This window comes from Lycorma delicatula, chromosome 4, assembly GCF_047948215.1.
Source record: "Lycorma delicatula isolate Av1 chromosome 4, ASM4794821v1, whole genome shotgun sequence".
NCBI classification, from domain to species: domain Eukaryota; kingdom Metazoa; phylum Arthropoda; class Insecta; order Hemiptera; family Fulgoridae; genus Lycorma; species Lycorma delicatula.
The window spans coordinates 14691949-14718981 of record NC_134458.1 but is presented as its reverse complement, the minus strand read 5'-3'; the positions used below and the strand labels follow the sequence as shown (position 1 = coordinate 14718981).

Below are 27033 nucleotides of genomic sequence, written 5' to 3'. Positions count from 1 at the left end.
GGCATTGTCATGATGAAGCATCCACTTGTCTGCAATGTCTGGTCTCACGCGAATCACTCTTTTCCTGAGCCTTTGAAGGACACCTTTGTAAAACACTTGGTTGACAGTTTGTCCTGAAGGAACAAATTCTTTATGCACGATACCCCTACTGTCAAAAAAGCAAATCAGCATGGTTTTTATCTCTGATTTGCTCATTCATCATTTTTCCGGTCGAGGAGATGATGGAGTATGCCACTCTTCGCTTTGCTGCTTTATTTCAGGATCGTACTCAAATATACAGGATTCATCACTTGTGATCACACGATTGAAGAATTCTTGGTCATTGTCAATCCTCTCAAGAAGATCAACGCACACGTTTCTTTGATTGTCCTTCTGTTCCGTTGTGAGTTTTTCGGCACCAATTTCACACAAACCTTTCGCATGTCCAATTTGATCTGTCAAAATTTGATGTATGGTGATGTGTTTAAATTTAACTGTTCACTCATTATCCTTATTGTTAAACGACGGTCTGATCTCACCAGAACCCTCGCACTTTCAACGTTTTCGTCAGATTTTTAAGTTGAAGGTCTCCCTGAGCGAGGTTGATCTTCAACGTGTTCTCAGCCTTCCAAAAGTGATTTGTGCCAGTGGAAAACTTGTGCTCTTGATAAACAATGTTCCCCATAGGCCTATTTCAACTTCTCAAAGGTCACACTCGCGGATTTCCCAAGTTTAACTCAAACTAGATTTTAAAACATTGCTCTAAATTCTGATGCTCCATTTTTGTAACACACAACAAAAACAACTTCACTGATGGCGCTGTAAAAAATAATGTGTTGGCTGAATGGAGTTGAAAGTCGTACTGAGCATGTGGAAGGGATGAACAAACCGGTCTAGCACAGACTGGTAGACACAGCGTTGTCAGATCGCTCGCAGTATTACCAATCTCATTACTTTTCTCACACACCTCTTATATATATATATATGTATATAACTTACTCATTATGGTATGGAAATTGTTGTACCATTGTTCTATGCAGAAAAATTCTAGATTTATTTGTCCGCTTAAATAAAAACTACAGAAGTATATATGAATAAAAATTAATAATTTCTGTTAACTTATAGCTTTAGAATGCCAGCTTGAAAGTGAGCATGAAGAACGTACTGGGTTGTTAAGAGAAAGACATGAATTAGAGAGACGACTAGCAGAAGCAGAAGAAAGACTGCGTAGTAATAACACTTCTAATCAAGATCTTTTACATAAATTGAGACGTGATTTGAAGAGAACAAAGGTATTATTAAGGGATGCACAGATGACAATTGAACAAACCAGGGGTGAAGGCTCGAATAAAGCAGTTGTCAGGCAATTAAGGAATCAGGTAAATTTTCAGTAATAATTCATTGACTGGAATTACATTAGATCTCTAAATAAGTAATCTCAGTATTATACATGTATAATTTTTGTATAAATTGTACTTTTTGTCCTTTGGTTTTTTTTTTTTTACTTTCGCAGCTGTTGTAGTGAGGAATATTGTAAGGGAAGGTTTTATTATGCATCATAATTTGGATTAAATTTTTTGTTTTATTTTTGGATTTTTGAGGTACTTTGGGTCCAACTATGAAAGCTATGGTGCAATTCTATATGACTGGGTGTGCATGTGCTATGTGCCTGCATCTATTTCATTTAATCTTTTGTTTGTTAAAGTGGTATTACAGTTTTATGAAGATTAGACAAGGAGATGGGATAGTTCCTCTTTAACTTATTATGGGGTTAACTAGAGTTAGGAAGTTTTGCAATATGTTGCCAGTTTTCTAAATTTCTAATGTAGTACTTATGGCAGTACTCATTTGTTTGATGTTAGTGCTAAACTGTTCAACTTGAAGATTTGAAATTTGGCATGCAAATATGGTTATTTGCTGTAAATTTGGAATAATATTTATATAAATACGTGCTACACCACCATTACGTTTTTCCTTTTTGTCTTCCAGCTTCAAGTTGTCCAACCATATTATGTCTCTAATTAAATAAACACATGCGTTTTTCAAATTGTAGAACAATAGTTATTAATGATAACATAATGAATAATTGAAACATAAAGAATTAATTAAACATAATAATAATAATAATGTTGTTAGAACTGTCCACATCATCACTCTAATCCTCGATTTGATAGTCGGCTTACATTGACATCTCAAATGTTGGGATACAACAAACCACTTCCTCTAAGCACTCTCTTCTGCCTCTAAGCACTTTCTTCTTTTTCCAGCATCCTTAATTCCTGTCTCCCTTGTTAGTTTTCTGATATATTTTTTTTATTCTACTTGTGGTCTACCTTTCCTTTTATTCCCTTCTTCTGGCTTTGCTTCAAATATCTACTGTGGCTTTCGGCAATCATTCATTCTTATTAAGTGTTACCATTTTTCCTACTGTTTAACAAGAGGAATCTATTCCAACTCTTCTCTAACTGTTACATTTTGAATTCTGCCCTGTCTAATTTTCCTCATATTTCCCTTAAGTAGATTATCTCTGAAGTCTGGAACCTATTTCATACTTTTCCAGCATAGACCAAGTCTCCCAGCCTTACACCAGTGTTGGAAGATAAGCTGTTTTAATATTATTAGTTTGATCTGTCTGCCATATTCTCTTTTTCCAAATAATAAAGTTTTTTAATGACAACACACAATATTATTGTTTAATGTGTAGCATGTGGTTACTCTTTCTCAGTCGGTAATACAGCTCTTCTTCAAGAACACTGCTGCAGCATAAGAAAAATAGTTTGATTTCAAAATTTGGAGTCCTGGACAAGTGTATGCCGGTAGTAAACAAAATCTGGTATTTTAGTTAATCTGTTATTTCAGTTTATTATTTTGTTTGGTTTTAAGTTATTAATTAAAAGTCATGTTATAAAATAATATGTGATATTATATTTATTTTTTTGATGTTGCTTATTAAATCTTATTAGGTTGAAGATGCTGAATGTGCACGTGCTGCTGCAGTTAAAGGTAGACAGACTGCTGAAGCTGAAGCTGCTGAAGCGGTTGCTTCTATGGAAGAAGCTACTCGTGCTCGAACAGAATTAGAAGAAAGACTTGTTGCTGTTACTCGTGATCGTGCTCAAATTCAATCACAGTTGGATGAAAATGAGGAAGAGCTTGCAGAGGTATCTTAGCCAATAGTTTATTAATATTATTATTTTAAACTATTTGAAATACGGTAGATGCCACTTATTAGAATCACTGGGTAATTGAATGAGCAGGATTATTGAATCATTTTTCTAAAATCCAAACCAAAATACAGAAAATTTGTGTAAATTTCTTCTTGTAATAGAATCAAGAATTGGTTTATTGAATCGACATTTAGTCTTTTTTTTTATGCTTTCATTTTATTGTAGTACTTGTATTTAATGTTTAAGTTGATTACTCCGAAGAAATGGGTGTATTGTACCATGGTGTCGCTACTAGCTGGCTAAAGATAAACAGCACTGTGCTAGATTTTTGTCGGTAAAGGATGGCGAACAAAATTCACATATGTGCAGTGCAGTACAGTTCAAGCCATTCGTCTTTTAGTGCGTTTTGTTTTTCTACATTGTGTATACTGTACATATGGTTCGATTTGTATATTTGTTTAAATATTTTAGTTTTCTTTTTGGATGTGCTTTAACTTTTGGTAATGTTTAATGTTATGTTACTATTCTTTCATTGTGATCATTTGTGATTTTGTCTGTTGTTTACTTTTTGTGTACTATACTGAAATCTTTGTGAATTTTAAAACCATGTCATGTAAATGTAAGGATTTAAATTTACATGAAAAATTAGTAGTTTTAAAAAAAAAAATGATAAACTTCCTTAATGTAGTCAGCAAGAAGCTGCAATGACACTGGGACTTTCTCAGCCTTCATTTCAAGCTGCAATCTCCTAAATGATAATGTGAACCTAAAGAGGAAACGTGATGGTAAGAATGAAAATGTTGAGCACGCTTTATTAAAGCAGTTCACTGAGGCAAGAAGAACATTAAATGCGCCTATGAGTGATTGAATCTTAATTGTAAAAGCAAAACAATTTGCAGAAAAATATGGTGCTCATGATTTCAACCAAGAGATGGTCAGCTCTCTCGTTGGTAAGAGAGAAACAATATTGTTTTAAGAAATCATTCGGCGAAAAATTGGATGTTGATTAGCTTACTGCAGATGATTGGAGTACACACAGCGTGCGCCGTTCTCAGCCAATCTCGCTTCGCCCTGCTCCGATGATGTGCCAAGAACAACACAAAAAAAATGAAAATGTTTTCTAAAAATGATTACTGAAATTTAATGTTGTTAGGTTTTTTGAATGATCATTATTAAATAAACTGAAATACGCTTAGAAATTTGATTGTTTGAATAGATTTAAGTTTTATTAATGTAATTTGCCTTAAAAATAATAATTTTAATGTTGGGATTCATTTACCCTTTGATGCCGGTCGGACGCTCGCTACATCACGAAGGGTAGTCATCTTTCCACGTATTAGACTCTCTACTGCGTAGTTCCTTGTCTGCCGTTCACAGCATCCCCAGTCGCTGATATTAATGGCTGGATCCTGCTCCTTCCGAGTCCTGAGTGAGAGTGCTAGTGCTTTTTTTACTCGCTTACTAGCCGGCCGGTGAAAAAAATATAATTACTTTCCCCTTCCAACAAAGCTTATTATGTTTCAGCTCGCATGCGCGAGAACATCAACATTTAAACACTAACACAATGTCAAAAAAAAAAACGTTACTTATATTAAATCTAATACAATTGAATATAAGTTACATACAAGATACAATTTTAAAAAACGTTACTTATATTAAATCTAATACAATTGAATATAAGTTACATACAAGATACAATGCTAGCTTTATTTTTTTTATTCATGAGGTTTGACACGCCTCAAGCGCACCATTAAATGTATCAATTTTTAACAACACTGGTGACAGTGCTGGTGGCCAAATTCGGTACTAATGAACTATGTTAGTCAAAACTTGATGTGTTTTTTTTTTTTAATGAAATGAGTCCTCAACTGAGTCTGTAAGTTATCTAAGTAAATTTTTATATGCTTTTAAAGTTGTGAAGTCTTTTATGAATCACTCGATTTATTTGTGTTATAAAATTGTGATAGTACAATTTGTTATAATTGATTTAATTAGGTCTTAAAAAAATATAGAGCTGCTGTACAACAACTTTCCACAGAGCAAGCGGCACAGCAGGAACAGGCAAGTCATGTTGCTCAACTTGAAAGTGAAAGAGCTAGTTTACGTGAGCAACTGGCTGAACTAAATTCAAGACTCGAGAATATGGAAACACTTAGTGATCCTTCATCTTCTCTCACAGCTAAAATGCTACAAATTAAAAATAAAGAACTAGAATCCAAGCTTGACCTTGAACAGACCACAAGATCACGATTAGAGGTGAGTAATAATTTTATTTTTATTTAAAAGTAGGTATATTTTTAATCCTGTTTCCTTTTATGAAAATCGTTATAATAATAATAATAATAATAATAATAACTATAATTATAATAATAATTGTAATAATAATTATAATAATAATAATAATAATAATAATAGTAATAATTATTATTATTATTTTTATTAGTGCAAGTTGCAATTCAAACTTGGTGTTGCCCAGTCTAATCCTTATATTTTCTAAAACAGAACTATTGGTTAAAAGTCACTAACCCAGTAACCAAAGTATGCTTGTGACATGGCTATGGAAACACAATTCATTGTAGCTTTTGACTGGTTTTGAACAATACGATAAAAAATATTTTTTAACAAATTATTTGTAATGTTGTGTATCACCTGTGCTACTGTTTGATGGGAATATATGTTTATTCTATTTTGATTGTGTTAAATATGTATTGTATGTTCAGACAAATGTGTTAAATTTTAAAAACACTTTTATTAGTTTGAAGCAATTTTGATCATTGATGAGAAAATGAAGCAGGTACTTACATCAGGGCTCTGATCTTTTTTTCTTCTCTTACAACTTTATGTAACAACTGAACAAATTTCAGTTATTTTCAACAAACAAGAGAGTTTTAAAAAATATATTGTCTTATTATGAGTTCATTAAGATGTTTCAGACCTGTTATTGTTGTTTTTGGATTCCTTCTTTTATAATAATTTGAAGTTGTATAAAAATTTATAAATGTATTAATACAATATATATTTATTAGCTAGGAATAAAGTAGTATGTTTTACAAAAGTTTTCAGATGTTGTTAGGTTTTTAACAGCTCTATATTTATGAAATTGTAAAACTTTTTACTTTAAAAATTATCTGTTCTGTTATGGGCAGGATCAAGTATTGTACATGTTGTGGTAACATTGTAGCACTGTGTAATATGCTTCATTGTGTAGTATGGAAGGCATTTAGTAATGAAAATCTGATCAAAGTTTTTTAAAGTTATTTCTGGCATATCAAGTTACTGTAATTTAATTAAGTTATATTAATTTTTTCATAGGTTTTTTATCTCTTAATAAACTTAAACAAATAGAATTAATATGTTAAAAATATATAATCCATGTAAAAATATATATTCTACAGATTATTTACAAATAATTTTTTTTTAAAATGGTAATTCATTTTCTATAGATTCAAATAGCTCGATTACGAGAAACGACAGAAAGGTTGCAAGCAGATATAACTGCATCAAGAGTGCGTGAGAACTCCGCACATGAAGCGACTCGTAAAATGTCACGATCATTAAGAGAAGCTAAAGAAGAGCAACAGTTATTAATGGTCCGAGAAGCTGACTATAATTCAAAGTGCCAAGAACTTGAGAAAAAACTTGAAACATCAGAAGCTGAAACTGCTGCTGCGAAATTTGATCTTCGACTAGCGATGCAAAGAATTGAGGATCTTCAATGTGCACTGGAAGGAGATATGGAAGATGCCAATGTTGTTGGATCTGACAGGTAAAATATGAAATGCGTTTGAAATATTAGCTTTTTATCGTTTGTAGTGAAAAAGGTTAGTAGAATATGCTGATGTTTTCATACAAAAACAAAAAAAGGAACTGTAGTCCAATTAAATTGGACTATAGTGATTTGACTATATAATCACTATAGTGACTATAGTGATCATGAAAATAAAAATCAGATTACCATTTTGTAGTTTATGTGGGCATACATTGAGATACTAAATTTCTGGTCAGATGTTAAGACCCTAAAAAATAACTTTGCAGTTAAGTAATGCAAGTTAAAATTATTTTAAATTACTATTAACAGGCTTGTCATCACTTAAATACTTAAGGATTATTTCTTAAAAATGATTCATCAAATTTTTTTTAAGTTACTTTGGTATGTTATTTGATCTTCTTGAATCATCTTCCATCAAGTTCAATTATTACTGAAGTATGCTCAACCAAAAGCTTGAGTTCCAGAAGCTTAACAAAATTGTATGAACAAATCAATTGTAGATTTGTCAAACATCATCCAAAACTTGATGGGTATATGCTATTTGTATTTGATAGTTATTGTTCAGTTGCAGAGCATGTGTAACTAGTGTATATAAATGCATGTAAAACAGCTTTCTTTGTGTGAAGTATAGCTGTTCATAGTACAGTGACTCACAAAACCTGTGTGATGGTCCGTAACACTAGCAATGTGTTTTCATGCAACTCAAAGTTGCTAAGGAATAACGTTATTTATCTAAAACTTAAAGTGAATATTAAATTCGTATAAATTGTAGATTTTTGTTAAAAATAATGGTAGATATTGTCAAGATATTTTTATGACCCACTTAGTATGGAATAAGGCGTATGTGTATATTACATTGTTTCTTGATAGAAATAAGTGCATTAATTTGCTACTTTATATTGTCTATGTAGTATTTTTTATGGCTGTGAACAGGCCCTTGGTGAACAGGCTGAAGATAAACAGAAGCAACAGACTTCTTGTTCTTTAGTTGAACTATCGATTGACAGGTGTCAAGAAACTGAATTTTCCATGATGGGGTAGTCCTGAGCTTTTTCTTCTGAATTATAGTATCCTTGTCTCTCTTTCAAATCATTCAACATTCCTATCCTCCTTCTTTCTCTTCCTCTCACATCCTGAATCTTTCCTTTAATTATTATTTTTTGAATATAGTCATGTCTTAGTATGGGGCCATTCAATTGGCTTTTCTTCTTTATTTTGTCTTAATCATACCCCTACTCTCATTTATATTTATCAAGACCTGATCATTGCTTATATTCTCTTGCCAGTTGATACCTAGCATTTTTCTGCATAGCCACATTTCAGAACTTTCCAGATATTGAGCTCTGTTTTCATTATATTCCATATTTCTGCACCATACAATACCACATTCCAAATAAAACGTCTTGCAAATCTATTTCTCAGATCAATAGGTATACTTTTGGTTTTAAGCAGATTTCTAAACTTACTGAAAGCTATTTTACCATTTGCAATTTAGTGAGGAGAGCTCCTCTCCCACTTCTTCGCAGGTGGCCCCAAAGGGGATATCCCGGACCATGACTTTAAGGTCTCTCTCCTTAGGGAGCTGGTAAGTGTGTAGTAAGCTTCAAGTGTAGTAAGCTCGCACTTCCCAGAAATCGCCTTTGCTGCTTAATTGCAGCCTTATTGAGAGCCTGGTGCTCTTTGTGACTAGGCGCCTGCGGACTATGGCAGATGTGGCTCTCACCAACATTGGTCATTTCCTAGGGCAGTCCAACATTATGGGCTGAATTTTCTCACACTTCTCTACTGGTGGTTGTAAGGGGGTTTCCCCTGTAACTTCCATGGTGGTGGCTGCTGTTTCCGGACCGCCCTTGGTTATGGTTGGCTTCATGGACTCATTGTCCACGGCTACCAATGCCTTGCGCTTGGCCCTTTTCCGGGCTCTCAAGGTTACAAACTCTCCACCGGAAATTTCCAGGGATGGAGATTGAGGAAGTGGTGGGCGATTAGTTGCCGTTAGCCTAAATTAATAAAAAAAAAATTATATTTAAATTTTAACACTAGTATAAGTTTAAAATGCCAAAAATAATAAATTAACTTAATAAAAAAATTAAAATTAAGTGAATAACGGCTTACATTAGCATAAATTACTAATACAAGGGGATGGTTAAATCTGGAAAAGTCTCTATCAGTGAATGACTAAATAAAATTTAACTAAAAATCATTAACTTAATACTAATTACTACTTAATTTATAAAATAGTTCGAAAGTAATAAAATTACTTTGTCGTAAGCCTAAAGTAAACTATGCTAAAACTTATCCGGTTTGACCGGAAGGTCAGACAAAAGATATAACACTATCGCTGGCTGGACTAGATGTCCTAATGGTATGTTGGTGATGACACTGGAAATGTTGTTCAGGTACACACACACACACACACACACACACACACAACACAGAGCACTAAAAAACACGTACTTTCACAACCATTGCTAGACAGAGACTACAGTCTTCACCCGGAGGTCTGATTGTGGAGATATTTTAACTCTGAACACAAATTTCCTCTCAAGACTACCCATCTTGGTTTTGCGATATCTGCAACTATTGGTGTCTATTCTGGATCTTTAATGGAGTGTTCCTGTTGACAGACTTGTAGGGCAGATTATTATCTGCATATTGGATGGTTTGGTTTGCTTATTTCTGTCATATCAGGTTACAGTTTTTATGTGGTACCTAACTTGTGTGGGTTATATATGTTTGGATTTAACCTACACGTTTGGATTTAAATGTTGTAATTTTTATGTATCATACTGTTCTGTTTCTTTGTTTTTCCAGTGACCTTGAATCTGGAGGTAGTTCAGATGACTCATTAGGCACATATTTAGCTAATCATAACGTACATAGTTCCAGTAATAGTCACGGTTCTCTTGACAGGTAAATTGATATTACTGTTTCTTTTAATATGAATTAAAGTTGAATTATTAATAAGTATTGTGAACATCTATTCTATGATAAGATGTTTGAATTTTAAACATTATGGTGACATGTCCTAATGTCCTATTCACCTCTTAGACCTCAGATTTTTACCAAACTAAAACTTAAAATTTTTGTTGTGATATTTTTGCTAGAAATAATTGAAATATTTTCCCAAAAATATTTAAAAATAGTGTTCTTTATATGGAATTGTGCTTCCAGAAGATTTTTTTCAGATTTTTTCTGTTCGTGGTAATATTGAGATGTAATTGTCACAAGAAAAGTTATTTCTTGTTAACTGATTATTCAAGAATAAAAGTTTGTATGTTTATAATTTAACTTTTTCTTCACTTTTTTGAGTCTGATCTTTTTATTTCTTTATATTTTAGATTTTTACTTTCAGATGTTTTTTTCTAAGTAAAATATATTTATTCTTCATGAATTCTTCTGTTATAAACTATTGTCAGTCATAGAGATATTTTATTTTAAGAAAAACCATGAATTAGGAATAAAACTTTTACAATTCTATTTTAAAAGAAATATGAATTTATTTCTTAAAATGGTTATTCTTAAAGTTCCTTTGGTGAGTGCACCAATATTTTTCACATTAGACCAGTGATTTTATCATATATATGTATATGTATATATGAAATGCATCTTAACATTAAAATGGATTTATTTTTCTAAACAATTATTGAATAGGGACTCGTTTAAAAAAATGCTAATAGATACATGTTTTTCCTCATTGGATTACGGAAGCTTTTGTCAAGTTTTGTTTAATTTGGTTCAAATTTACTCGAGTTGTGGGTCAAACAAACTGAACAGAATTGAGCTGCAGAACCATTACAAATACACTCATACTATAAGACCTCCACAGTAAATAAGTATGTTTACATTTATATATATTTACAGATTGTATATCAATGTATTTATTGGTATAGATTGTTACAATTTCTAAGTGCTAATAGCTTCGTTCAAACTACCTCTAGTGCTTATATGATCTATAGCATGTTGTTGAGGAACAGCTCTATTGAACTTCGGTTTGGGTGTTACCATTCTACCCTTTTTATAGTATTTTGTTTTTATAATGCTATGACATTTGAAGTGTTGTGAAACCAGGTTTAAAGATACATTTCATTATCTATCTTACTGGAACTCTGTTATCAGTTTTGTTAGATCTGTCTCCTAAACTAGTCATACCTGCAACTTTGTATCCATTATTATTTCAAGGAGAAAAATCTTTGATAGTAGTAGAAAGGATAGGTGTTTATTTTTATATTTTCCCTTTCCAGAAAAAATCAAATAGATAAATTGATTATAAAAACATGGTTTATTGTTGACTACTGAATTTTTTTCTACCAAAGACTGATATCTAGCTTGTGGCTTAAAAATTGTATTTGATTAAAAAATATATGACCTTAAATTTTCTTCTTGTAAAGTTTATGTACAAGTACAAAATAAGCAAGATATTGATACAACCATTTTACACAAGATGGATGTGTAGAATCTGGCCCAAGATATAAAAAAATTTTTTGCAACCCAAAATTTATTACAAATTTTGTATATGCTTTAATTTTTGTTATAAAGTTTTGCTAGGATGCAAAACAAATTATAGAATGATAAAGAAAAATGGTAGTTAATTAGAAGGGGACTGAGCCATGATCATAATATGAAGTTAAGGTAATGTAGAGGAGGCTTCTTAGTTTGTCTATCTGTTTCAAGTTATTTGCGTGAAAACATAAATATTTATGGCTGTTAAAAGGATCTCTCTTTGTTATGCACATGATATAATAAAAGGTATTTGTACGCATTATATATCGTTTTTTTTTTTTTTTTTTTAAATAATAGTAATGATAGTAAAATAACATTAATTAAAATACCGTCTTATTGAGTTTGTCACTATTTTGTTATTAATTTTATCGTACATGCCTCACATGAATTTACTTAAATACTGATTTTTAATGCCTAGTGTGTTATCATGTCATAAGTCAGTTATTAATAAAAGCTTTTTGTTACTGAAATGATTAATGGTTAATATTTCTTTAAATTTTCAGTTACGCTGTTAGGACACTTTAATTGCTATAATTCTTTAAATTCCTTTTTAAAAGGATGCAAATTTAAATCTTTTATATGGACAAATTTTTAGACCCATATACAATGGAACACTCTTGAAAAAGGAGTGTCTGTGTATTTGGTATTGCAATGCAGGTCTGTTATTTTTTTTTGTGTTGTAGAAATTTAAATTATTTTTTGAGTAAAATGATCCCCCTATTTATATATATATATTTTTAAATTATGCTGACATAAACAACCTAGTATAGGTAATTGAGATAAGAAATTTCTAACCTTAATTTTTTCATGATAGTACTTTCACAGGATCCTGGATTTTAAGTCATCATTAAAATCATTTTATTAAATTGCACATTAAAATAAAAATATTAAAAATAATAAGAATATGTATACTGAAATGAAACGACTAGCACTAGATAGGGAATCTTGGAGAGCTGCATCAAACCAGTCAAATGACTAAAGACAAAAAAAAAAAAGAAGAATATTAAAAATTAACAATATGCTGCATTATTAAAATAAAATCATGCACGTGGTATAATGTTCAATGCTGTAACGAACATAATGTGCTATATAATAAAATTAATTTAATCATTACTGAGGATGTGGGATCCCACCACAAAAATACTATCATGATAAAATTAAGGTAAGAAATGTCTTATCTCAGTAGTCTGTACTAGGTGGGTTTTGTTAGTAGAATTTAAAATCTGTAATTTAACAGTTCAGAGGAATAATATGAATCTTAAAAAGATTAATTTCAATAAAATAATATATATATTTTTTTTTTTATAAAAAATAGAAATTTGGAATTTATTCAAATTTTTTTGATTAAATTATTGCAAAAATTCCTGAATTTGCTTGTGCAAAAATCTTAACTTCCCTCTTTGCAATTTAAAAATATTATCATTCAGGTAGACTGAACCCCATGCAAAATATGTAGTTGCTAATCTATTCAATGTGAAACATTCAGATGCATTAAAACCGGTAGTGTAATTTTTTTAAAATATGATTAAAGTAAATATCGACGTACAAATATGCAAATGTAAATTATTATTGGTAATATGTTAACAGTAATAATAAAATTAGTTGGTTAGTATTAATTTTTTAATTAATTTATTTTTTATTAATCTGTATAAAAGAATAGTTAATATTCGGATTAGTAATGATTAATTTTTAACTTGACAATTAGGCTGTAGCAGTTTGGTTTTTCAGCAGTCTTTGTCCAGCTTCATTTAACTATTATAAAATCTGTTTTCATAAACTTCCTTGTTTTTCAGAATTAGTGAGGAAAACAGTCTTCTATTCTTCATATTATTTTTAAATTTATTTTTACTAGCATTAAATTAAAACTTTTATAAAACCTAAAAATAAGATTAAAATCGGAAATTTATTTGTTTTTACAATTTATTACTTATCAGTTGTTTTATTTGTGTTTGAGGATAAAAATAATTTATTGCTTGTAAGAAATTTTAATATAATTAATAAATTCGCTGTGGTAACTTTATATATGCCTACTGGCCTAGTACATATATAAATAGGTGAATATTTTAATAGCGATAAATGTTGCATATTTGTTCCCTTTCTGCTTAAATGACTTGAAATATTATTCTAAAACTAAAATCGTCTTTCTAAGTTTCCTTAATCCAAGTTAAGATAAAAATTGTTTATGCTTTAATCATTCTCCTATATATTTTTTGACTGAGTATAGAGTAAAGAAGAAAATAGCAGAAAACTATTGTTGATAGTCAGGGGCCTATCCTCAGGACATTTATATATATATATATATTTTAGGTTCCATATGAGTTGTTATTCCTTCTTCATTTGGTCAGGGTTTCATTCATATCAGATCAGTGCTTCTGATAATATATTGAAAAAGCAGATTGGCACATATTAGAACTCAAAAAATTACAAAACTATTTCAATTTCTAATTGGAATTTCAATGTCTACTTGTACTTAATTTTTTTAATACATATTTCTTCAATTTTGATGATCGTTGACTCATTTTGTTTGCTGGTGAGAGATACGTCTTTTCCATTAACATCTAAATCTTCTTTAGTTGATTTTTTTCATTGAATTGCTTAATTTTTATTATAAATATTCTAAAAACAGCTTCCTTTAAGCACATGTTTATTTTAAAATGCCAAAAAACTAATTAAAATAAAAAAAAGACTTACAAAAAATTCTTATCTATAGTTTCCATAAAAAACTTAACAGCATTACTGTGCCCATTATGTTAGTTACACATAAGTTTGATTTACTGTTTTTCAATCATTGATCCCACTTTTTGAATGATTACTAAGTTAGGATTTTTAGTCCCATTAATTGTGTTTTCGGGAGATTACATATTATTTTTGGTTGACTTTTGTTATTGGTTTCTGGTATATTGACAATTACATATTTAAGGATTTAGATGTTTTATGAAAATATTTATCTATTTTAGATTATCATCATTACTCGTGAATTTTTGAAAATTATTTAAAATATTATTTTTAATTGTTTTTGTGTGTTGTGTTTATTATGTGTATTGATTAAATATAGTGTAGTTTTAGAAGAAAACTGAAAACAATTTGGGAAACCGATGTCTTAGCCAGAGCTATGTATGATGCATAGTTTAAGGTTTTTGTGGGAATAAATACAGATTACCTTGACTTCATTTGCTGAAAATGGATTGATTGAGATTAAAATCATGGTGTAAGCAATTATGTATAATACAGTTTGTTATTACGTTGTGTACCATTTGCAAAACTACAGAAAATTAATGCTTTTTTTGTACTAATTATGTTCATACTAACTTCAATCTTATTTATTATTAAAAAAAAATTTAAGTCTTTTGTGTATGACCTACAAATTTGGGAATGTTGTAATAGTTGTAATGGTCAAGTTCATTACAATAAATGTTTTAAAATAGATGGTAATAGATGTAATGTTCACATGTCTTGCCTTGTAATTTAACTAATTTTTGTGGACAGTGAGGTAGTGTGAAGCATTTTATTTTTGCAGGGGTTTTATATGCTTTGCTTTTATAGGGATTTAATATGTTTTCTTATTTTGTATTTTTTCTGATTAGATATTTTCTATTATGTTTATAATAGAATTAGTGCTGTGTGTTAGCTGGAGTAATTGTTTTTTTATTATTGTTATTATTAATTTTTCATGCTAAGCAGAATTAATAAACTTTGCTTAAGTTTTGCTTATAAATATTGTTATTTGTATTTGAAAAGTAATGTGGTTTACTAATTAAATGTTTTAAATTTGTGATGATATTTTGGAACATCCAGTTTGCTGTATGTTGAAGTTTATAAGGAAAACATGAATAGCTTGTCTTAGCTTTCCAGTTAATTATTAATAATTATATTTATTAGTATATGAGAATAGGATTTTGATAGAATTTTGGCTTATTTTTATGCAGTATTTTTTTTAAATTTTATGATAATACTTGCTTATAATAGACATATTTGCTGCTCAATTTCATTTATTTTTCCATGTAGCCGTTTATTTTATACACATTTTGGATGCTGGTTATAAAATGGTTAAGTGGGCTGTATAATAAATTGACACAGTTTGAATGTAACTAAAAATTATGATATCTTTATTATATTTGATTGACACTGATCATAATTGAATACCAGTACACTAAAAGTAAACTTGTGATAAAAAATATAACCAACCAACATCATCTCCACTTCACCATCCCAACTGAACGAGCAACACATGAACAAGGGAGAGGGAGAACTCCCCATTACACCATACACACAAACCTGCACCACATGCATGCACATACAGAAAAATACCCAACATGCTTTTCCTTTGCTCTGTAAGGTATAAAATGCACTTGCAGTAGAACTCAGTTCCCTAGAAATATATGGAATGCTTATTTAACTGCTGTTGCATTTACATACTATTTGCTTCTTTTCTGGTCCTCCATAAAAATTATGGTCTGAAGGTGCCAGAGTGATAGTAGGGGGGATGATAGGGAAAGAATTACCATCTTGTTTTTTTTTTTTATTCACTGGTGGTGAGATGATTGGCACAGTGGTGAAAATTAGTTTGCCATGGAGTGATGTCTTTCCTTATAAAATTTATGTTGCTTAAGAGTGGAGTTTTATTAGTGTTTAACTGAAAGAGCAACTTATTTCTGTTCTCTTTATTTCTGAACCTTTATGTATATTTGTGAATCAAAAAATATCATCCCCATTACTTTTGCTGCAAATGGTACTATTTTTCACCTCTCTTTGTTGTCAAATTCAAGTAAAGGCATTCCATATTCTGGCCTTTTGTTTCAGATTCAAAATGATGAGTCATGTTTTTATAATCCCTTAAAATATCACTGAATAGCCTCCCCTAATTTTTTTTATCTTTCAGGCAGTTGTTGTGATACGTTGTTTTATCATTAAGCTTTTTAGTTATGAGTAAAGTAAATGTAGAAACCTGGTAGCATACATTTGTATCTTAACTGTACGAGTCCGATTTCCTGCTGCATTCCAATTTCCTTCATATAACACATTTATCATCTCTGATAATTGTGCTTACCCATTTTTTTTTTTGTGATTTAAGGATGAGTGTTTTGAAGCTGATGTTTTTTTTGGGTGAAAAGCACCATGGCGTTATCATCGCCTGGGTATAAATTTAATTGAAAAAAACCAAAAAAAAAAATAAATTGCTAAAAAACTACAGCTTTGAAACTAAAAAATTAATACAAAAACCTTACAACTAATATCACAGCTAAATTTTATTTTTTTAAAAAAGACTTAAAACTAGTATCACAGTCTTAAAACTAAAATTAGAAATAAGCGTAAAATTAAAACCGTAAAATGAAACTAAAACTAAAAAGAATCTAACAAAGTCCAAGAGGGCTGTAAAGAGCCCCAACTTGGATAATGGAAAACTAAAAAACAAAACCTATGTTAAAAAACGTAAAACCAAAAACTTAAAACTAATATCACTAAAATAAATATAACTACTGTCACAGATAAAAAACTGAAAAATAAATAAAAACTATATTAATATATATAAAAACAAAATAAAATTGAAATAAATTTAAGAAACTCCGAGAGGAGTGTAAAAGACTCCTTCTCAGATAACAGAAGAAAATATAATTAAAAATCAAGCGCATAACAAAAAAAAAAAGAACACCACTATAAAAACGTATGTAAAATATTAATATATCTAAGATACAAAAACACCTGGTCTAAAACTTCCTTATTATTGCCCAGGATTGGATGAATGATCCTGGGCAATTTAAATTTATGATGCAAGGCCACATAATACACACAGTCCACAAGGATGTGGCGCACCGTCAAGGGACAGTTACATCGTATGCATATTGGTGCGTTTACTGCTGACATTAGATAACCATGTGTAGCTCTTGTATGTCCTATCCACAATCGACAGAGGACCACTTCCTCACAACAAGCTTTTCTGCGTGAGGATTCCTATGGCAACACAGACTCCTTTATGTGCTGGAGTTTGTTGTCAACCGCAGCCGTCCAATCCTCTTGCCACTGTGTTCGAAGAGACTGTTTTATACAATTAACAAAGTCAGAGGATGCAACATTAATGGTGAAAGGAGGTTGATTGCATGCATCTTTAGCAGCAAGATCTGCATGTTCATTATCTGCAATTTCCACATGGCTAGGAACAGAAACTTACTTTTGTGTTCTGATGGTTCAACTCGGCGATTGCGTTATAAATTTCAGTGACCAAAGGATGACGAGAGTAAAAATCTTCTAAAGCATGGAGTGCACTACACGAGTCACTAAAAATAAGAACATGACGGTATTTTGGGTTAACGATATTCAATGCTTTATTAATAGCATACAGTTCAGCAGTAAACATACCTGTAATATTAGGCAGACCAAACATATAGATTCTGCTATTAACAATAAATGTGCATCCAACGGTATCATCCTGTTTCGATCCATCTGTGTATACTATTGCATCTGGATTTATCCTAGAAAGGATATGGTGAAATGTTTGCTGAAAGACGAGATCAAAAATAAAATTTATAAGGCTAATTCTTCTCCATGGTGGATACGAACAGGGATACGTTGGAAGAATAGCAGTTATGTCTATATTTAAAACCTGTAGTAACTGCCAGATACGTACACTCATAGGTACAGTGGATCATGGATGGTCCTCATATCTTTGTAAAGTAGAATTCGCAAGAACTGTGGTAAAAGCCAGGTGATTGGGTTGCCCTTTTAGATGGGTAAGGTAAGATGCTGAAAGTTGATCACGTCTATCCCAAAGTGATGGTTCACCACACTCAACAAGTAGTGACAGGGCTTGATATAAAAGCCCCTGTAGCAAGACTGAGAGAAGCGTGATGTACAGCATCTATGTTCAGCGCAGTATTACACACTGAAGAGTAGGCAATACAACCGTAATCTAAGCGAGAATGAACTAAAGAGTAATAAAATTACAACTTGCATGACCTATCGGCTCCCTATTTGGTGTTACTAAGAACTCGCAGCATATCTAACATTTTGTTCTTAGTTCTTTGATGCGATTGACCTATGTAAGACAGTTGTCAAAATTCAAACCTAAAAACTTGATATCAGAAGTAATAGAAATTTGCTCTCTGTTGAGAAAAACTTGCAGAATAGATGGGTCCCGCAAGCGAGAAAATATGTATTTTGTTTTCTCAGGTGAAATGTGAAGCCAGTGAGATATTGTGTTCTATAGTAGTCTCTCTGCTGTGGCTGTTGAACAGGACGTAATATATACTGCAAAGTCATCAGCAAATAACAAACATGAAACAGGAGGTTGTACACTGTCAGTATGATGGCTATAGTGAACAAGGTGGCACTTAATACACATTCTTGAGGGACTCCATTCTCTAAAGTGAGGCTACCTGACAGAGAATCTCCAACACGAACTCGTTTAAGAAACCCCTGATAAAAGCCAGCATGTTACCATTTATTCCCCATTCTTTAAGGATATTTAGGATACCAGATTGCCAGGCTGTGTCGAACGCCCTTGTGATATTAAAGAAGACAGCAATGAGGTGCTGGTGTAGCAGAAAAGCGTTCTGAATAGCAGTTTCCAATGACACTAAATGGTCAGTGGATGAATATTCTTGTCGGACTGCTCTGGAGATAAAAGGCCATTTCTCTCTAAATACCATGTAAGCCTGCAGTTGACCATTCTGTTCAATATTTTCCATAGGACGCTTGTCAAGGAGATAGGGCAGTAGCTTGAGGGGCTTTCTTTGTCTTTCCCAGGCTTAAGCACTGGTATGACAATGGCTTCTGACCAGACCGAAGGGAAAACTTGAGAAGAGAATAGACCATTATAAATAAATAATAGCTGTTGTAGCATTGAACATAAGCTCTATGCTTATGTTCTATTCTATCGATTTATACCGTAAGCTCTAGCCTTACGGTATAAATTTAAGTGTTCATTTGTAGGCCTGTGGTTAAATTTGCGCAGTGCCTGTCGTCGATTGCTAATAGCGTTTCAGCAATCATCATGCCATCAAGGAACAGAAAGATGTCTTGGGTTTCCCAATATTTGTGGGATATATCTATTAGCATTTTCAAGTATCAGAGATGTAAGAGATGAAAGATCGTCTAGGGCGTCTGCACCATCGTCATACTGTGATAGGAAGGCTTTATGGTAACCTTTCCAATCTGCCTTTCAACATTCCATCTCCATGGCCTTTTATTTGTTTTGCAGTTGACACCAATGTTTATAATAATTGATCTGTGGTCACTGCCATGAAGGTTGTCACAAGCAGACCAATTAAGACAAGGGAGTAAATTCGGTGAACATAAGGAAAGGTCGATGTTTGACAGTGTACCAGGTGATGAAGACATAAATGTATATGAATCATCATTCAGAAGGCAAAGGTCTGACTCTGTTTATCATATTTCCTCAAGAGGAGCAGAAAGATGAGCCCCAGGAAATATGGTGGCCATTGAAGTCTCCTACTATTAATGATGGCAATGGAATTTGCGTGAGGAGATTTGAAATTTCTAGAACATTGAATTCAGAATTCGGGGAGAGATACAAATTGCAAATATTCAATTGAAACGGGACTGAGATTTTTACAGCAACAGCAGGAATGTGGGTAGCTAGAGGTAGCCTTGAAGCCGACACCTCATTCCACATGAAAATAGCAACACCACCACTCTATCTACAAGACAATCATATCTCTCACTTGTGTAGCCTCTGAGAGTTACAGCATCTTGCTGTAATAGATGCGTTTCTTGGAAGCACATTATTAATGGTTCATGTGAACGCATCAACACTAACATCTTCAATGCGGGACCGAAGACCTCTAACGTTCCACTGAATAATGTTCATAAGAATAGATAAATAAATTCAGAAAAGTATACAAAAATTAGTTGTACGTGATTCGATTTTTCTTTTTGAATTTTTGATTTTAAAGAACTCTGATGCCCTGGGGTCCGCTGGTTCTTCAACCATATCCTCCAGTATACGGGGTGATGGAGGAATAGATTTAGCAGATTAGGATGCCGCAGACCACATTCCAGAGGGAGCGGTTACGTGGGTTCCCTTAACAGGCTGCTTAGTTGATGGCTTACACCCGTTGTGATTATTCCTGCCCATACCGGTAAAACTTTGGGAACAGGAACTTTCATAGGGATCCCACTGTTGGATTCACTAACTGCAATGGAAGACTTTTTGTTGATCTTTGTCAGTTCTGAAATAATGGCTGTTAGTGAGGCAATTTGATTAGATAACATCTGAACAAGTTTTTTAGCTCATTGCAGGATCCGCACGTCTGATTATTTAAATTTGTAGGAACTTGTTTTGATGTAGCAGTATCAAAAGATACGTCTAATCAGGTTCCTTGAGTTAATGGTTTTTTTATATTCTCTGCGTGCCACCGGAAAAGATCGTTTTTGCTCGATAGAGATTCTGAGAATTGCCTTTTCTTCCTTAAAAGTTGGGCAGTCTCGAGATCAAGCGTATGTGAACCACTGCAATCAGCACATTTTTCATTTTCTTGGCAGTTAGCATCATTGTGACCTTCCTTAGCACATCTACCACAGACCTCTGTTTTCAAGCAAGATGTTGTAGTGTGACCATACCCTTGGCATTTAAAACATCATCGAGGGTTGGGAATGAAAGGTCGTACTCGAACTGAAAGATAACCAATTTTTATTTTTTCAGGTGGGACTCGAAGGTTGAAAGTCACTATAAGAGAAGCTGTTGGTTCTTCTATTCTGATTTGCCTTTTCATTATACGCTTCATTTCTACAACATCTTGGGCACGGAGCTCATCAGCTATTTCACTGATCTCGGAAAAAAATTACTCCGCGACTTGTATTTAGGGTTTTGTGGTATTCTGCACTTATATTTATATTGCCCATATTACAGAGACGTAAGATAGATTGACTCTACTCATCATTGAATGTTTCAGTCAGAATCAATCCATCACATAATTTTCTGATGTTCTTCAGGGAACCACTTGGACCTGTTATAACTTTGTTTATCAAGAAAGGCAACGCCTTTTGGAGAGAGCCATCTTCTGGACTATTTCGGAGAACAACTAATCGGATATTTTTATAATTCAGATCTAATGATTTGCAGTTCTCTTCGGTTGGACTTTTGTCCTCGTCAGACCAAGCTGACCGAGGACTCTTCACAACACTAGTTTTGATGGTTTTTTCAGATGGACCACCAACCGTCATAGTATTTATTGTTGGAACTGAAATTTTGTTCCCACAAGTACCTGCAAAAAAATAGACCACTCCAGCAGAGCGCACATGTACTGGAGTTACAGCTAAATACAACTGGGTTCGGCCTGGTGCCCAGAGGACATCGTTCGAGACTCACTACCTAGAGCCATTCACCCATTGGCATGATAGTTCCCACCTTGGGTTACGGTTGCGTTTCGTAAGATGTTGCAACAACACTGAGTGTAAATGTAAGAAATATTAGTATAGGATGTTGTGCGGTTATGCAAGTGTATATGTTGTAATTTGTGTAGGGTTCTTGGTGTTGTATATGTGTATAGTGTAAAGTGTCCTGCAGCTCAGTGTGTAGTGAGAAGAAAAGCTGCAGAGGCTAGGCCCGTGGGGATACCAACCACCAAAGTCTTAAAGAATAAGACTCCGTATCAGGGGAAGCTGATGTTGGATGTTATTGCTCACTCCTGCCTTTAAAATTTTGTATTCATTCTTTTTACATTTCTGGGACCAGTACAGAGTTGAATCAGATTTATGGGCTTCATGGATTTTACAAAATAAATTCTGTGATCAAAATTAAAATTAATTAGAATTTTTTCATAGAAATTTAAAACTGTGTTATTAACAAATAAAAGTATATGTAAATTAATATTAAATTATTTTATTTAATATTATTATCCCCGTATTTTTTATTTGTTAATTTACAGATATTTATACACATTTTGATCTTTGCTTTTAAATAAGATTGAAAATTGTGAAATAACATCAGCCTCTGAATGGACTTGTGCTATTTAATTCTTGTTGTAAAAAGTTGAAATACGGCTTAAATCATTGGAATTTAATTTTTATTCATGGTAAAACTTCATTTATTCTGGTTTTAGTCAACTTGCTAGGAGTTAATGTAGAAACATCTACTATATCAGCTGACTGAAGTTTTAGATGGTAATGGTCCTTATTATTTAAAGCAGGCCAGAAGCCGTAATCTTATACATAGAGGTGGGTTCTGCTGTATCAGAGTTTTGTATCTCAGTGTGACTTGCTGAAGTTGACTTTTACCTAGCGCAACTATCAAGTCGCACCTGGTCACCAGGTGCGACTTGATGCCACAAAATGGATGCAACTAGAATGAGTGATTTACCTGTGGTCGGTGGTTCGCAACTGCTGTACCTCATGCAGTGATTTAGCTGTTGCTAGGTGATTGCACTTAGTTTCAGGATTGAGTCGGCTGTGCCTGAAACTTAGTTAAATTCAAAAAGATAAGGTCTCTCTTTCCTGGCAAATATTTATTGCTCCCAATATAGTACCATTGGTAGGGTTAAATCATATCTTTAAGGTGAGCTTGCTAGAGTTAGATTTTCTGCTGGAATGCCTATGGGTGAACAGTTTTTGGTTGTTTTCTGTAATCAGTGGTGTTGAGGGTAGCAGGAGAATATCCTGTGGTTTACCAAAGTGATACTCAGCATTGTATACATCAAGTACTACTCAGAGGTGTGAATGTTTGCAATAAAACAGTAGGCAGGTGATTGAGATGGCTACAGTCGGGGCATGTGATCCATTTAAATTCAATTAGGGACAGATACAGTTGTTTTGTGTCCATGTATCATACTGTTGTATCCGTGGAACCCAAGAATGCACGCTTCACGGGTTTATTAGGGTCATTGCATAATAAGAAGATTGTGTTTTTACTCTCTTGTGTATTGACAATAATTTCATTATTTGTAATTAGCGTTTGTGTATTTCAGTGTTATCTTATCATCTCAAGTGACAAAAAAATGTTTTATTTATGTTTGTTGCAGTTACCAGTCTGCTGAAAGAAGTCTTTCAGAAATGCAGGTAAAGAGAATTAATGAAATTATTACCAAAGACTCCTCATGTGCATAAAAATAAAATTGGTATATTTATGTTAATTATTTCTATAACATGTTTGTCTTGAATTATTTTCATTTGTTATAATATAAATACATATTAAGTGTAATAAACCACGGCTTATTACATCTTTATGGAATTATAAAATTTGAAAGAGAAAATCTTTATTGTTAGGTAAAGCTAAGATCTGTATGTAATCTCAATTATTGAAGTATTATCATTTTGCTTAGAAAATATATTATTTGAATCTCTGAGTTACTGATGATTGTTAGATTATTTAATAATATACATAGCTATTATATGATGTATTAATACTTTTAGAACAGTTGGTTCTGTACTTGGTTTAGTTTGGACAAACTGAGCATGTTCATCCTATTTATTTTTTAAATAAATTAAGTAATTGTACATGAATTCGTTAAACTGATCTTGGTGAACAATTAATGAAAATTGTTTGGATTTTTGCTAAAAAAAAATAATAGAATAATGTAAAGGTTGCAGAAAATGTTTTCTCAAATACTGGGTTTTGTATAGTAAATTTTTCTTATTATTATAATTTAAGTTCACATGATATGTAAAGAAAGTAAAAAGAAAACGATAGCATACTATAAAGTTAAATTAACTACAGCAATTGAAAATTTGAAAATATTTGTATGATATATATGTACATTTTTATGCTTTAAAATTATCTGATATACTATGTAACAGTTATTTACGAAGTAACAATGTAATCATATCAGCTATATTGACGCTTAAATATTTTTCCTTGTTAACTAAAAATTGCTTGGAAATAACTGCAGTTAGTTAAGTATACAATTATATAATGCTTGACTTTTGCATTAAAATTGCCTGATGTTCATTGATATTGTTTGTAGGGAATTATATGATATTAGTTTATTATAGTCACCCTCAGTACTGTCAAAGAGAAATTTATATTTTTGTTTTCATTCTAAGCTATCTATCTTGTTTTTATCTTTTGTATGCTTACTGCTGTTTTTTCTTATTTTGATTATAATAAATTTATACAGTTAAGTTAGTCAGATAATCGTTATAAATAAAATAAATAGTGCATGAATAAATATAAATAAGTTAAAAAAGAATCATTCTAGTGATCTATGTACAAATAAGAAATCAAAATACCAAAAAATTTCAAGTATTATTTTATATTATTAATAAATAGAAAAGAAGTATTTTTATATAGTATCAATTATTTATTATGTATGAATTTGTATATTCATTTGCATACATAGCATGAGTTATATTTATATGTGATGCTGATTAATACCAGTTTTATAATTTTATATATGTACATATTATAAATTTTAGGTAGAGTAATTGTTGAATACATTGTTTTTCCTTATTTTAAATTTAAATTTGAAAAGTTATTATTTTAATTGCATTAATTATTCATTTATTCTTACAATTATAAATAACTATGTTTTGTGATATGTATATTTATATATATTAAAAAAAGAAGTGCATATATATATATATATATATATATATATATATATATATATATATATATAGCCAAGTTGTATCTAAAATTATTGTATTTTAAACTGTCGTACATTTAAAGAATTAGTAACTTACACTTACCATAATTTAGTCCAAAGTATATAATAAATATATTTTTAAGTTAAATATCACTATAATATATATTTGTGAAATGATTGAAGTATAATGTAATTGCTACTTATTAAAATTGCCAAAAGAAGGTTAAGTGGTGAAGTGAATGTTTTCGTACAGTTTTGTGTATGTGTATGTGGGGTTGAACTGTTGTATTATCATTGTGTTAGTGAGTAGAATGATGAAAAGAATAGTGCAGTAAAAGCTTTAATCGATAAGTATTGGGGTTGCTATTATAGTAGAACTGGAGATTTTTATGAATCTTAATAACATTAAAAGTATATAAATAATACTTATTAATGTTATTTATATATTATTAAAATGAGTCAGAGACACATTAATATTATTATAATTATTGTTATTAACTCATGTATTATTATCATCACGCTTTCTGACACTTATGGTCATAATTTTAAATGGGTGTTGATAACTGGTGTCAGTATCAGGTATCAGTTCAAAGATGATAATAATTTTTTAAATTTACATTAATGAAAGAAGAGTCATACATACGTTATACAGTATAGTCTCTAAATCTTCTCAGATTTATTAAAGAATAAAAGAAAAATTGTATCTCTATATTGCAGCCGTTCATTCTTGAGCAGTATAGAACGCTGGAAAACGATGAATTATAACGCATGTACTGTTACCCATAGTATCTGTGATTGTTTTCTTCCTAATTTTAAAGGATAAGCAATCAGAGTTCAACCTTGGGATGACTTCATTATACTGAAGCTTATCATGTTAGACAGAACTGTGGCTTTCATGTTTGCGACAATCACTTTTTTGTTTAAGATGAAGTTGTAATTCTTTGTGCAGAGTTGTTTGTATCTTGAAACAGCTTCTTATCACTCTGATTGTAATATATTATTTGTATTTTTGTTATAATCTATTACTATGGTGCTATACCATTTAATATTCTGGAAAATTCCTGATTACTTCCTCATTTCTCAAACCATTTTTTTCACTAAAAGTTCCTGTGCAACAAGTGTACGATTATCTTAAAAGAAATTTGTATTTTTTTTAATAAGTTTCTGGTTTATAAAATCTTTCTTTTCATCATTTTTTTTGTTGTTAACTGCTTCAGAAGTTACACTTAGAGTTAAAGAAATTAATTATATTGCTCCTGTACTCAGGTATTAGCTGATATTACAGATATAATTACATTATGATTTTTCATTCTGAAGGTTTTTTCGATACTGGTAGTAATAAAATGGGGTTTTATCTATAACGTACTGTTTTGAATTAGATTTAAGTCTCGTAAACCAGCTGTTAGTAGATTGTATTCAGTATTTCTTTATGTTTAAGATGAAAAAATAATTTTTTTAAAAACCCATTTGGTTTTTTCCAAATTGGAAAGTGAGTTCTTACAAGTACGCTTTTCTTATTGTTTTATTTTTTTGTTTCATCTTATTTATGAATTTATAATCAAGGAATCTACTAATTTTTACCAGTTTTTTTCATTACAGTATTCTTTTTTCAATGAAGTAGTCTTTTTCCATTAGAATTTCTAAAGATGTGTAATAGTAAATCATGTTTAGTGTTTATCCTTTTAGTTTACTTATGGGTATGTAATTTATTGTATGGATTTCAGTGGGGTCAGATTTTATTACAGAATACTCACAGAGGATAGATGCATTTATTTGGGTAAGTATAAATGTGGTGTGCTACAATTTTTATTGTAAATTCAGGTGAGAAAAAAATGACTTGCAAAATGTCAGGACGATGAACAGATGATCCTAATATGTTTTATTGAAAAATAATATCATTATATTTGTGAAGATAGATTGGAATTGAATCGGCATGTGAAAAAGCATTTAGTATTTATATACATTTGAATCGTTTGAATATCATATTTATCATAGATGGTATATCAGTGTTTTATTGGTGGAAAAACACACTAGGGAGGCTGTGGCCAGCCATTTCATATTTCCACTTTCTGCCTCTTTA

General features: G+C 31.5%; 1 protein-coding gene across 11 annotated transcripts in view; it reads left to right on the top strand.

Moving 5' to 3' along the window:
- Window positions 1–24962, top strand: part of LOC142323129 (unconventional myosin-XVIIIa-like) — a 187919-nt gene extending 162957 nt beyond the window's left edge. For 6 of the 11 annotated variants that reach the window (XM_075362362.1, XM_075362364.1, XM_075362358.1 and 3 more), the window contains exons 27-32: window positions 1105–1358; window positions 2943–3140; window positions 5142–5402; window positions 6590–6912; window positions 9730–9828; window positions 23391–24962. In XM_075362362.1, the coding sequence (XP_075218477.1) occupies window positions 1105–1358; window positions 2943–3140; window positions 5142–5402; window positions 6590–6912; window positions 9730–9828; window positions 23391–23475 (1220 nt within the window). In that variant the 3' untranslated portion in view covers window positions 23476–24962. Of the gene's footprint in view, window positions 1–1104; window positions 1359–2942; window positions 3141–5141; window positions 5403–6589; window positions 6913–9729; window positions 9829–14473; window positions 14627–23390 lie in introns of those variants that run through there. The other 5 variants (XM_075362366.1, XM_075362367.1, XR_012756028.1 and 2 more) reach the window with 4 other exon arrangements.
- Window positions 24963–27033: the final 2071 nt, after the last annotated feature.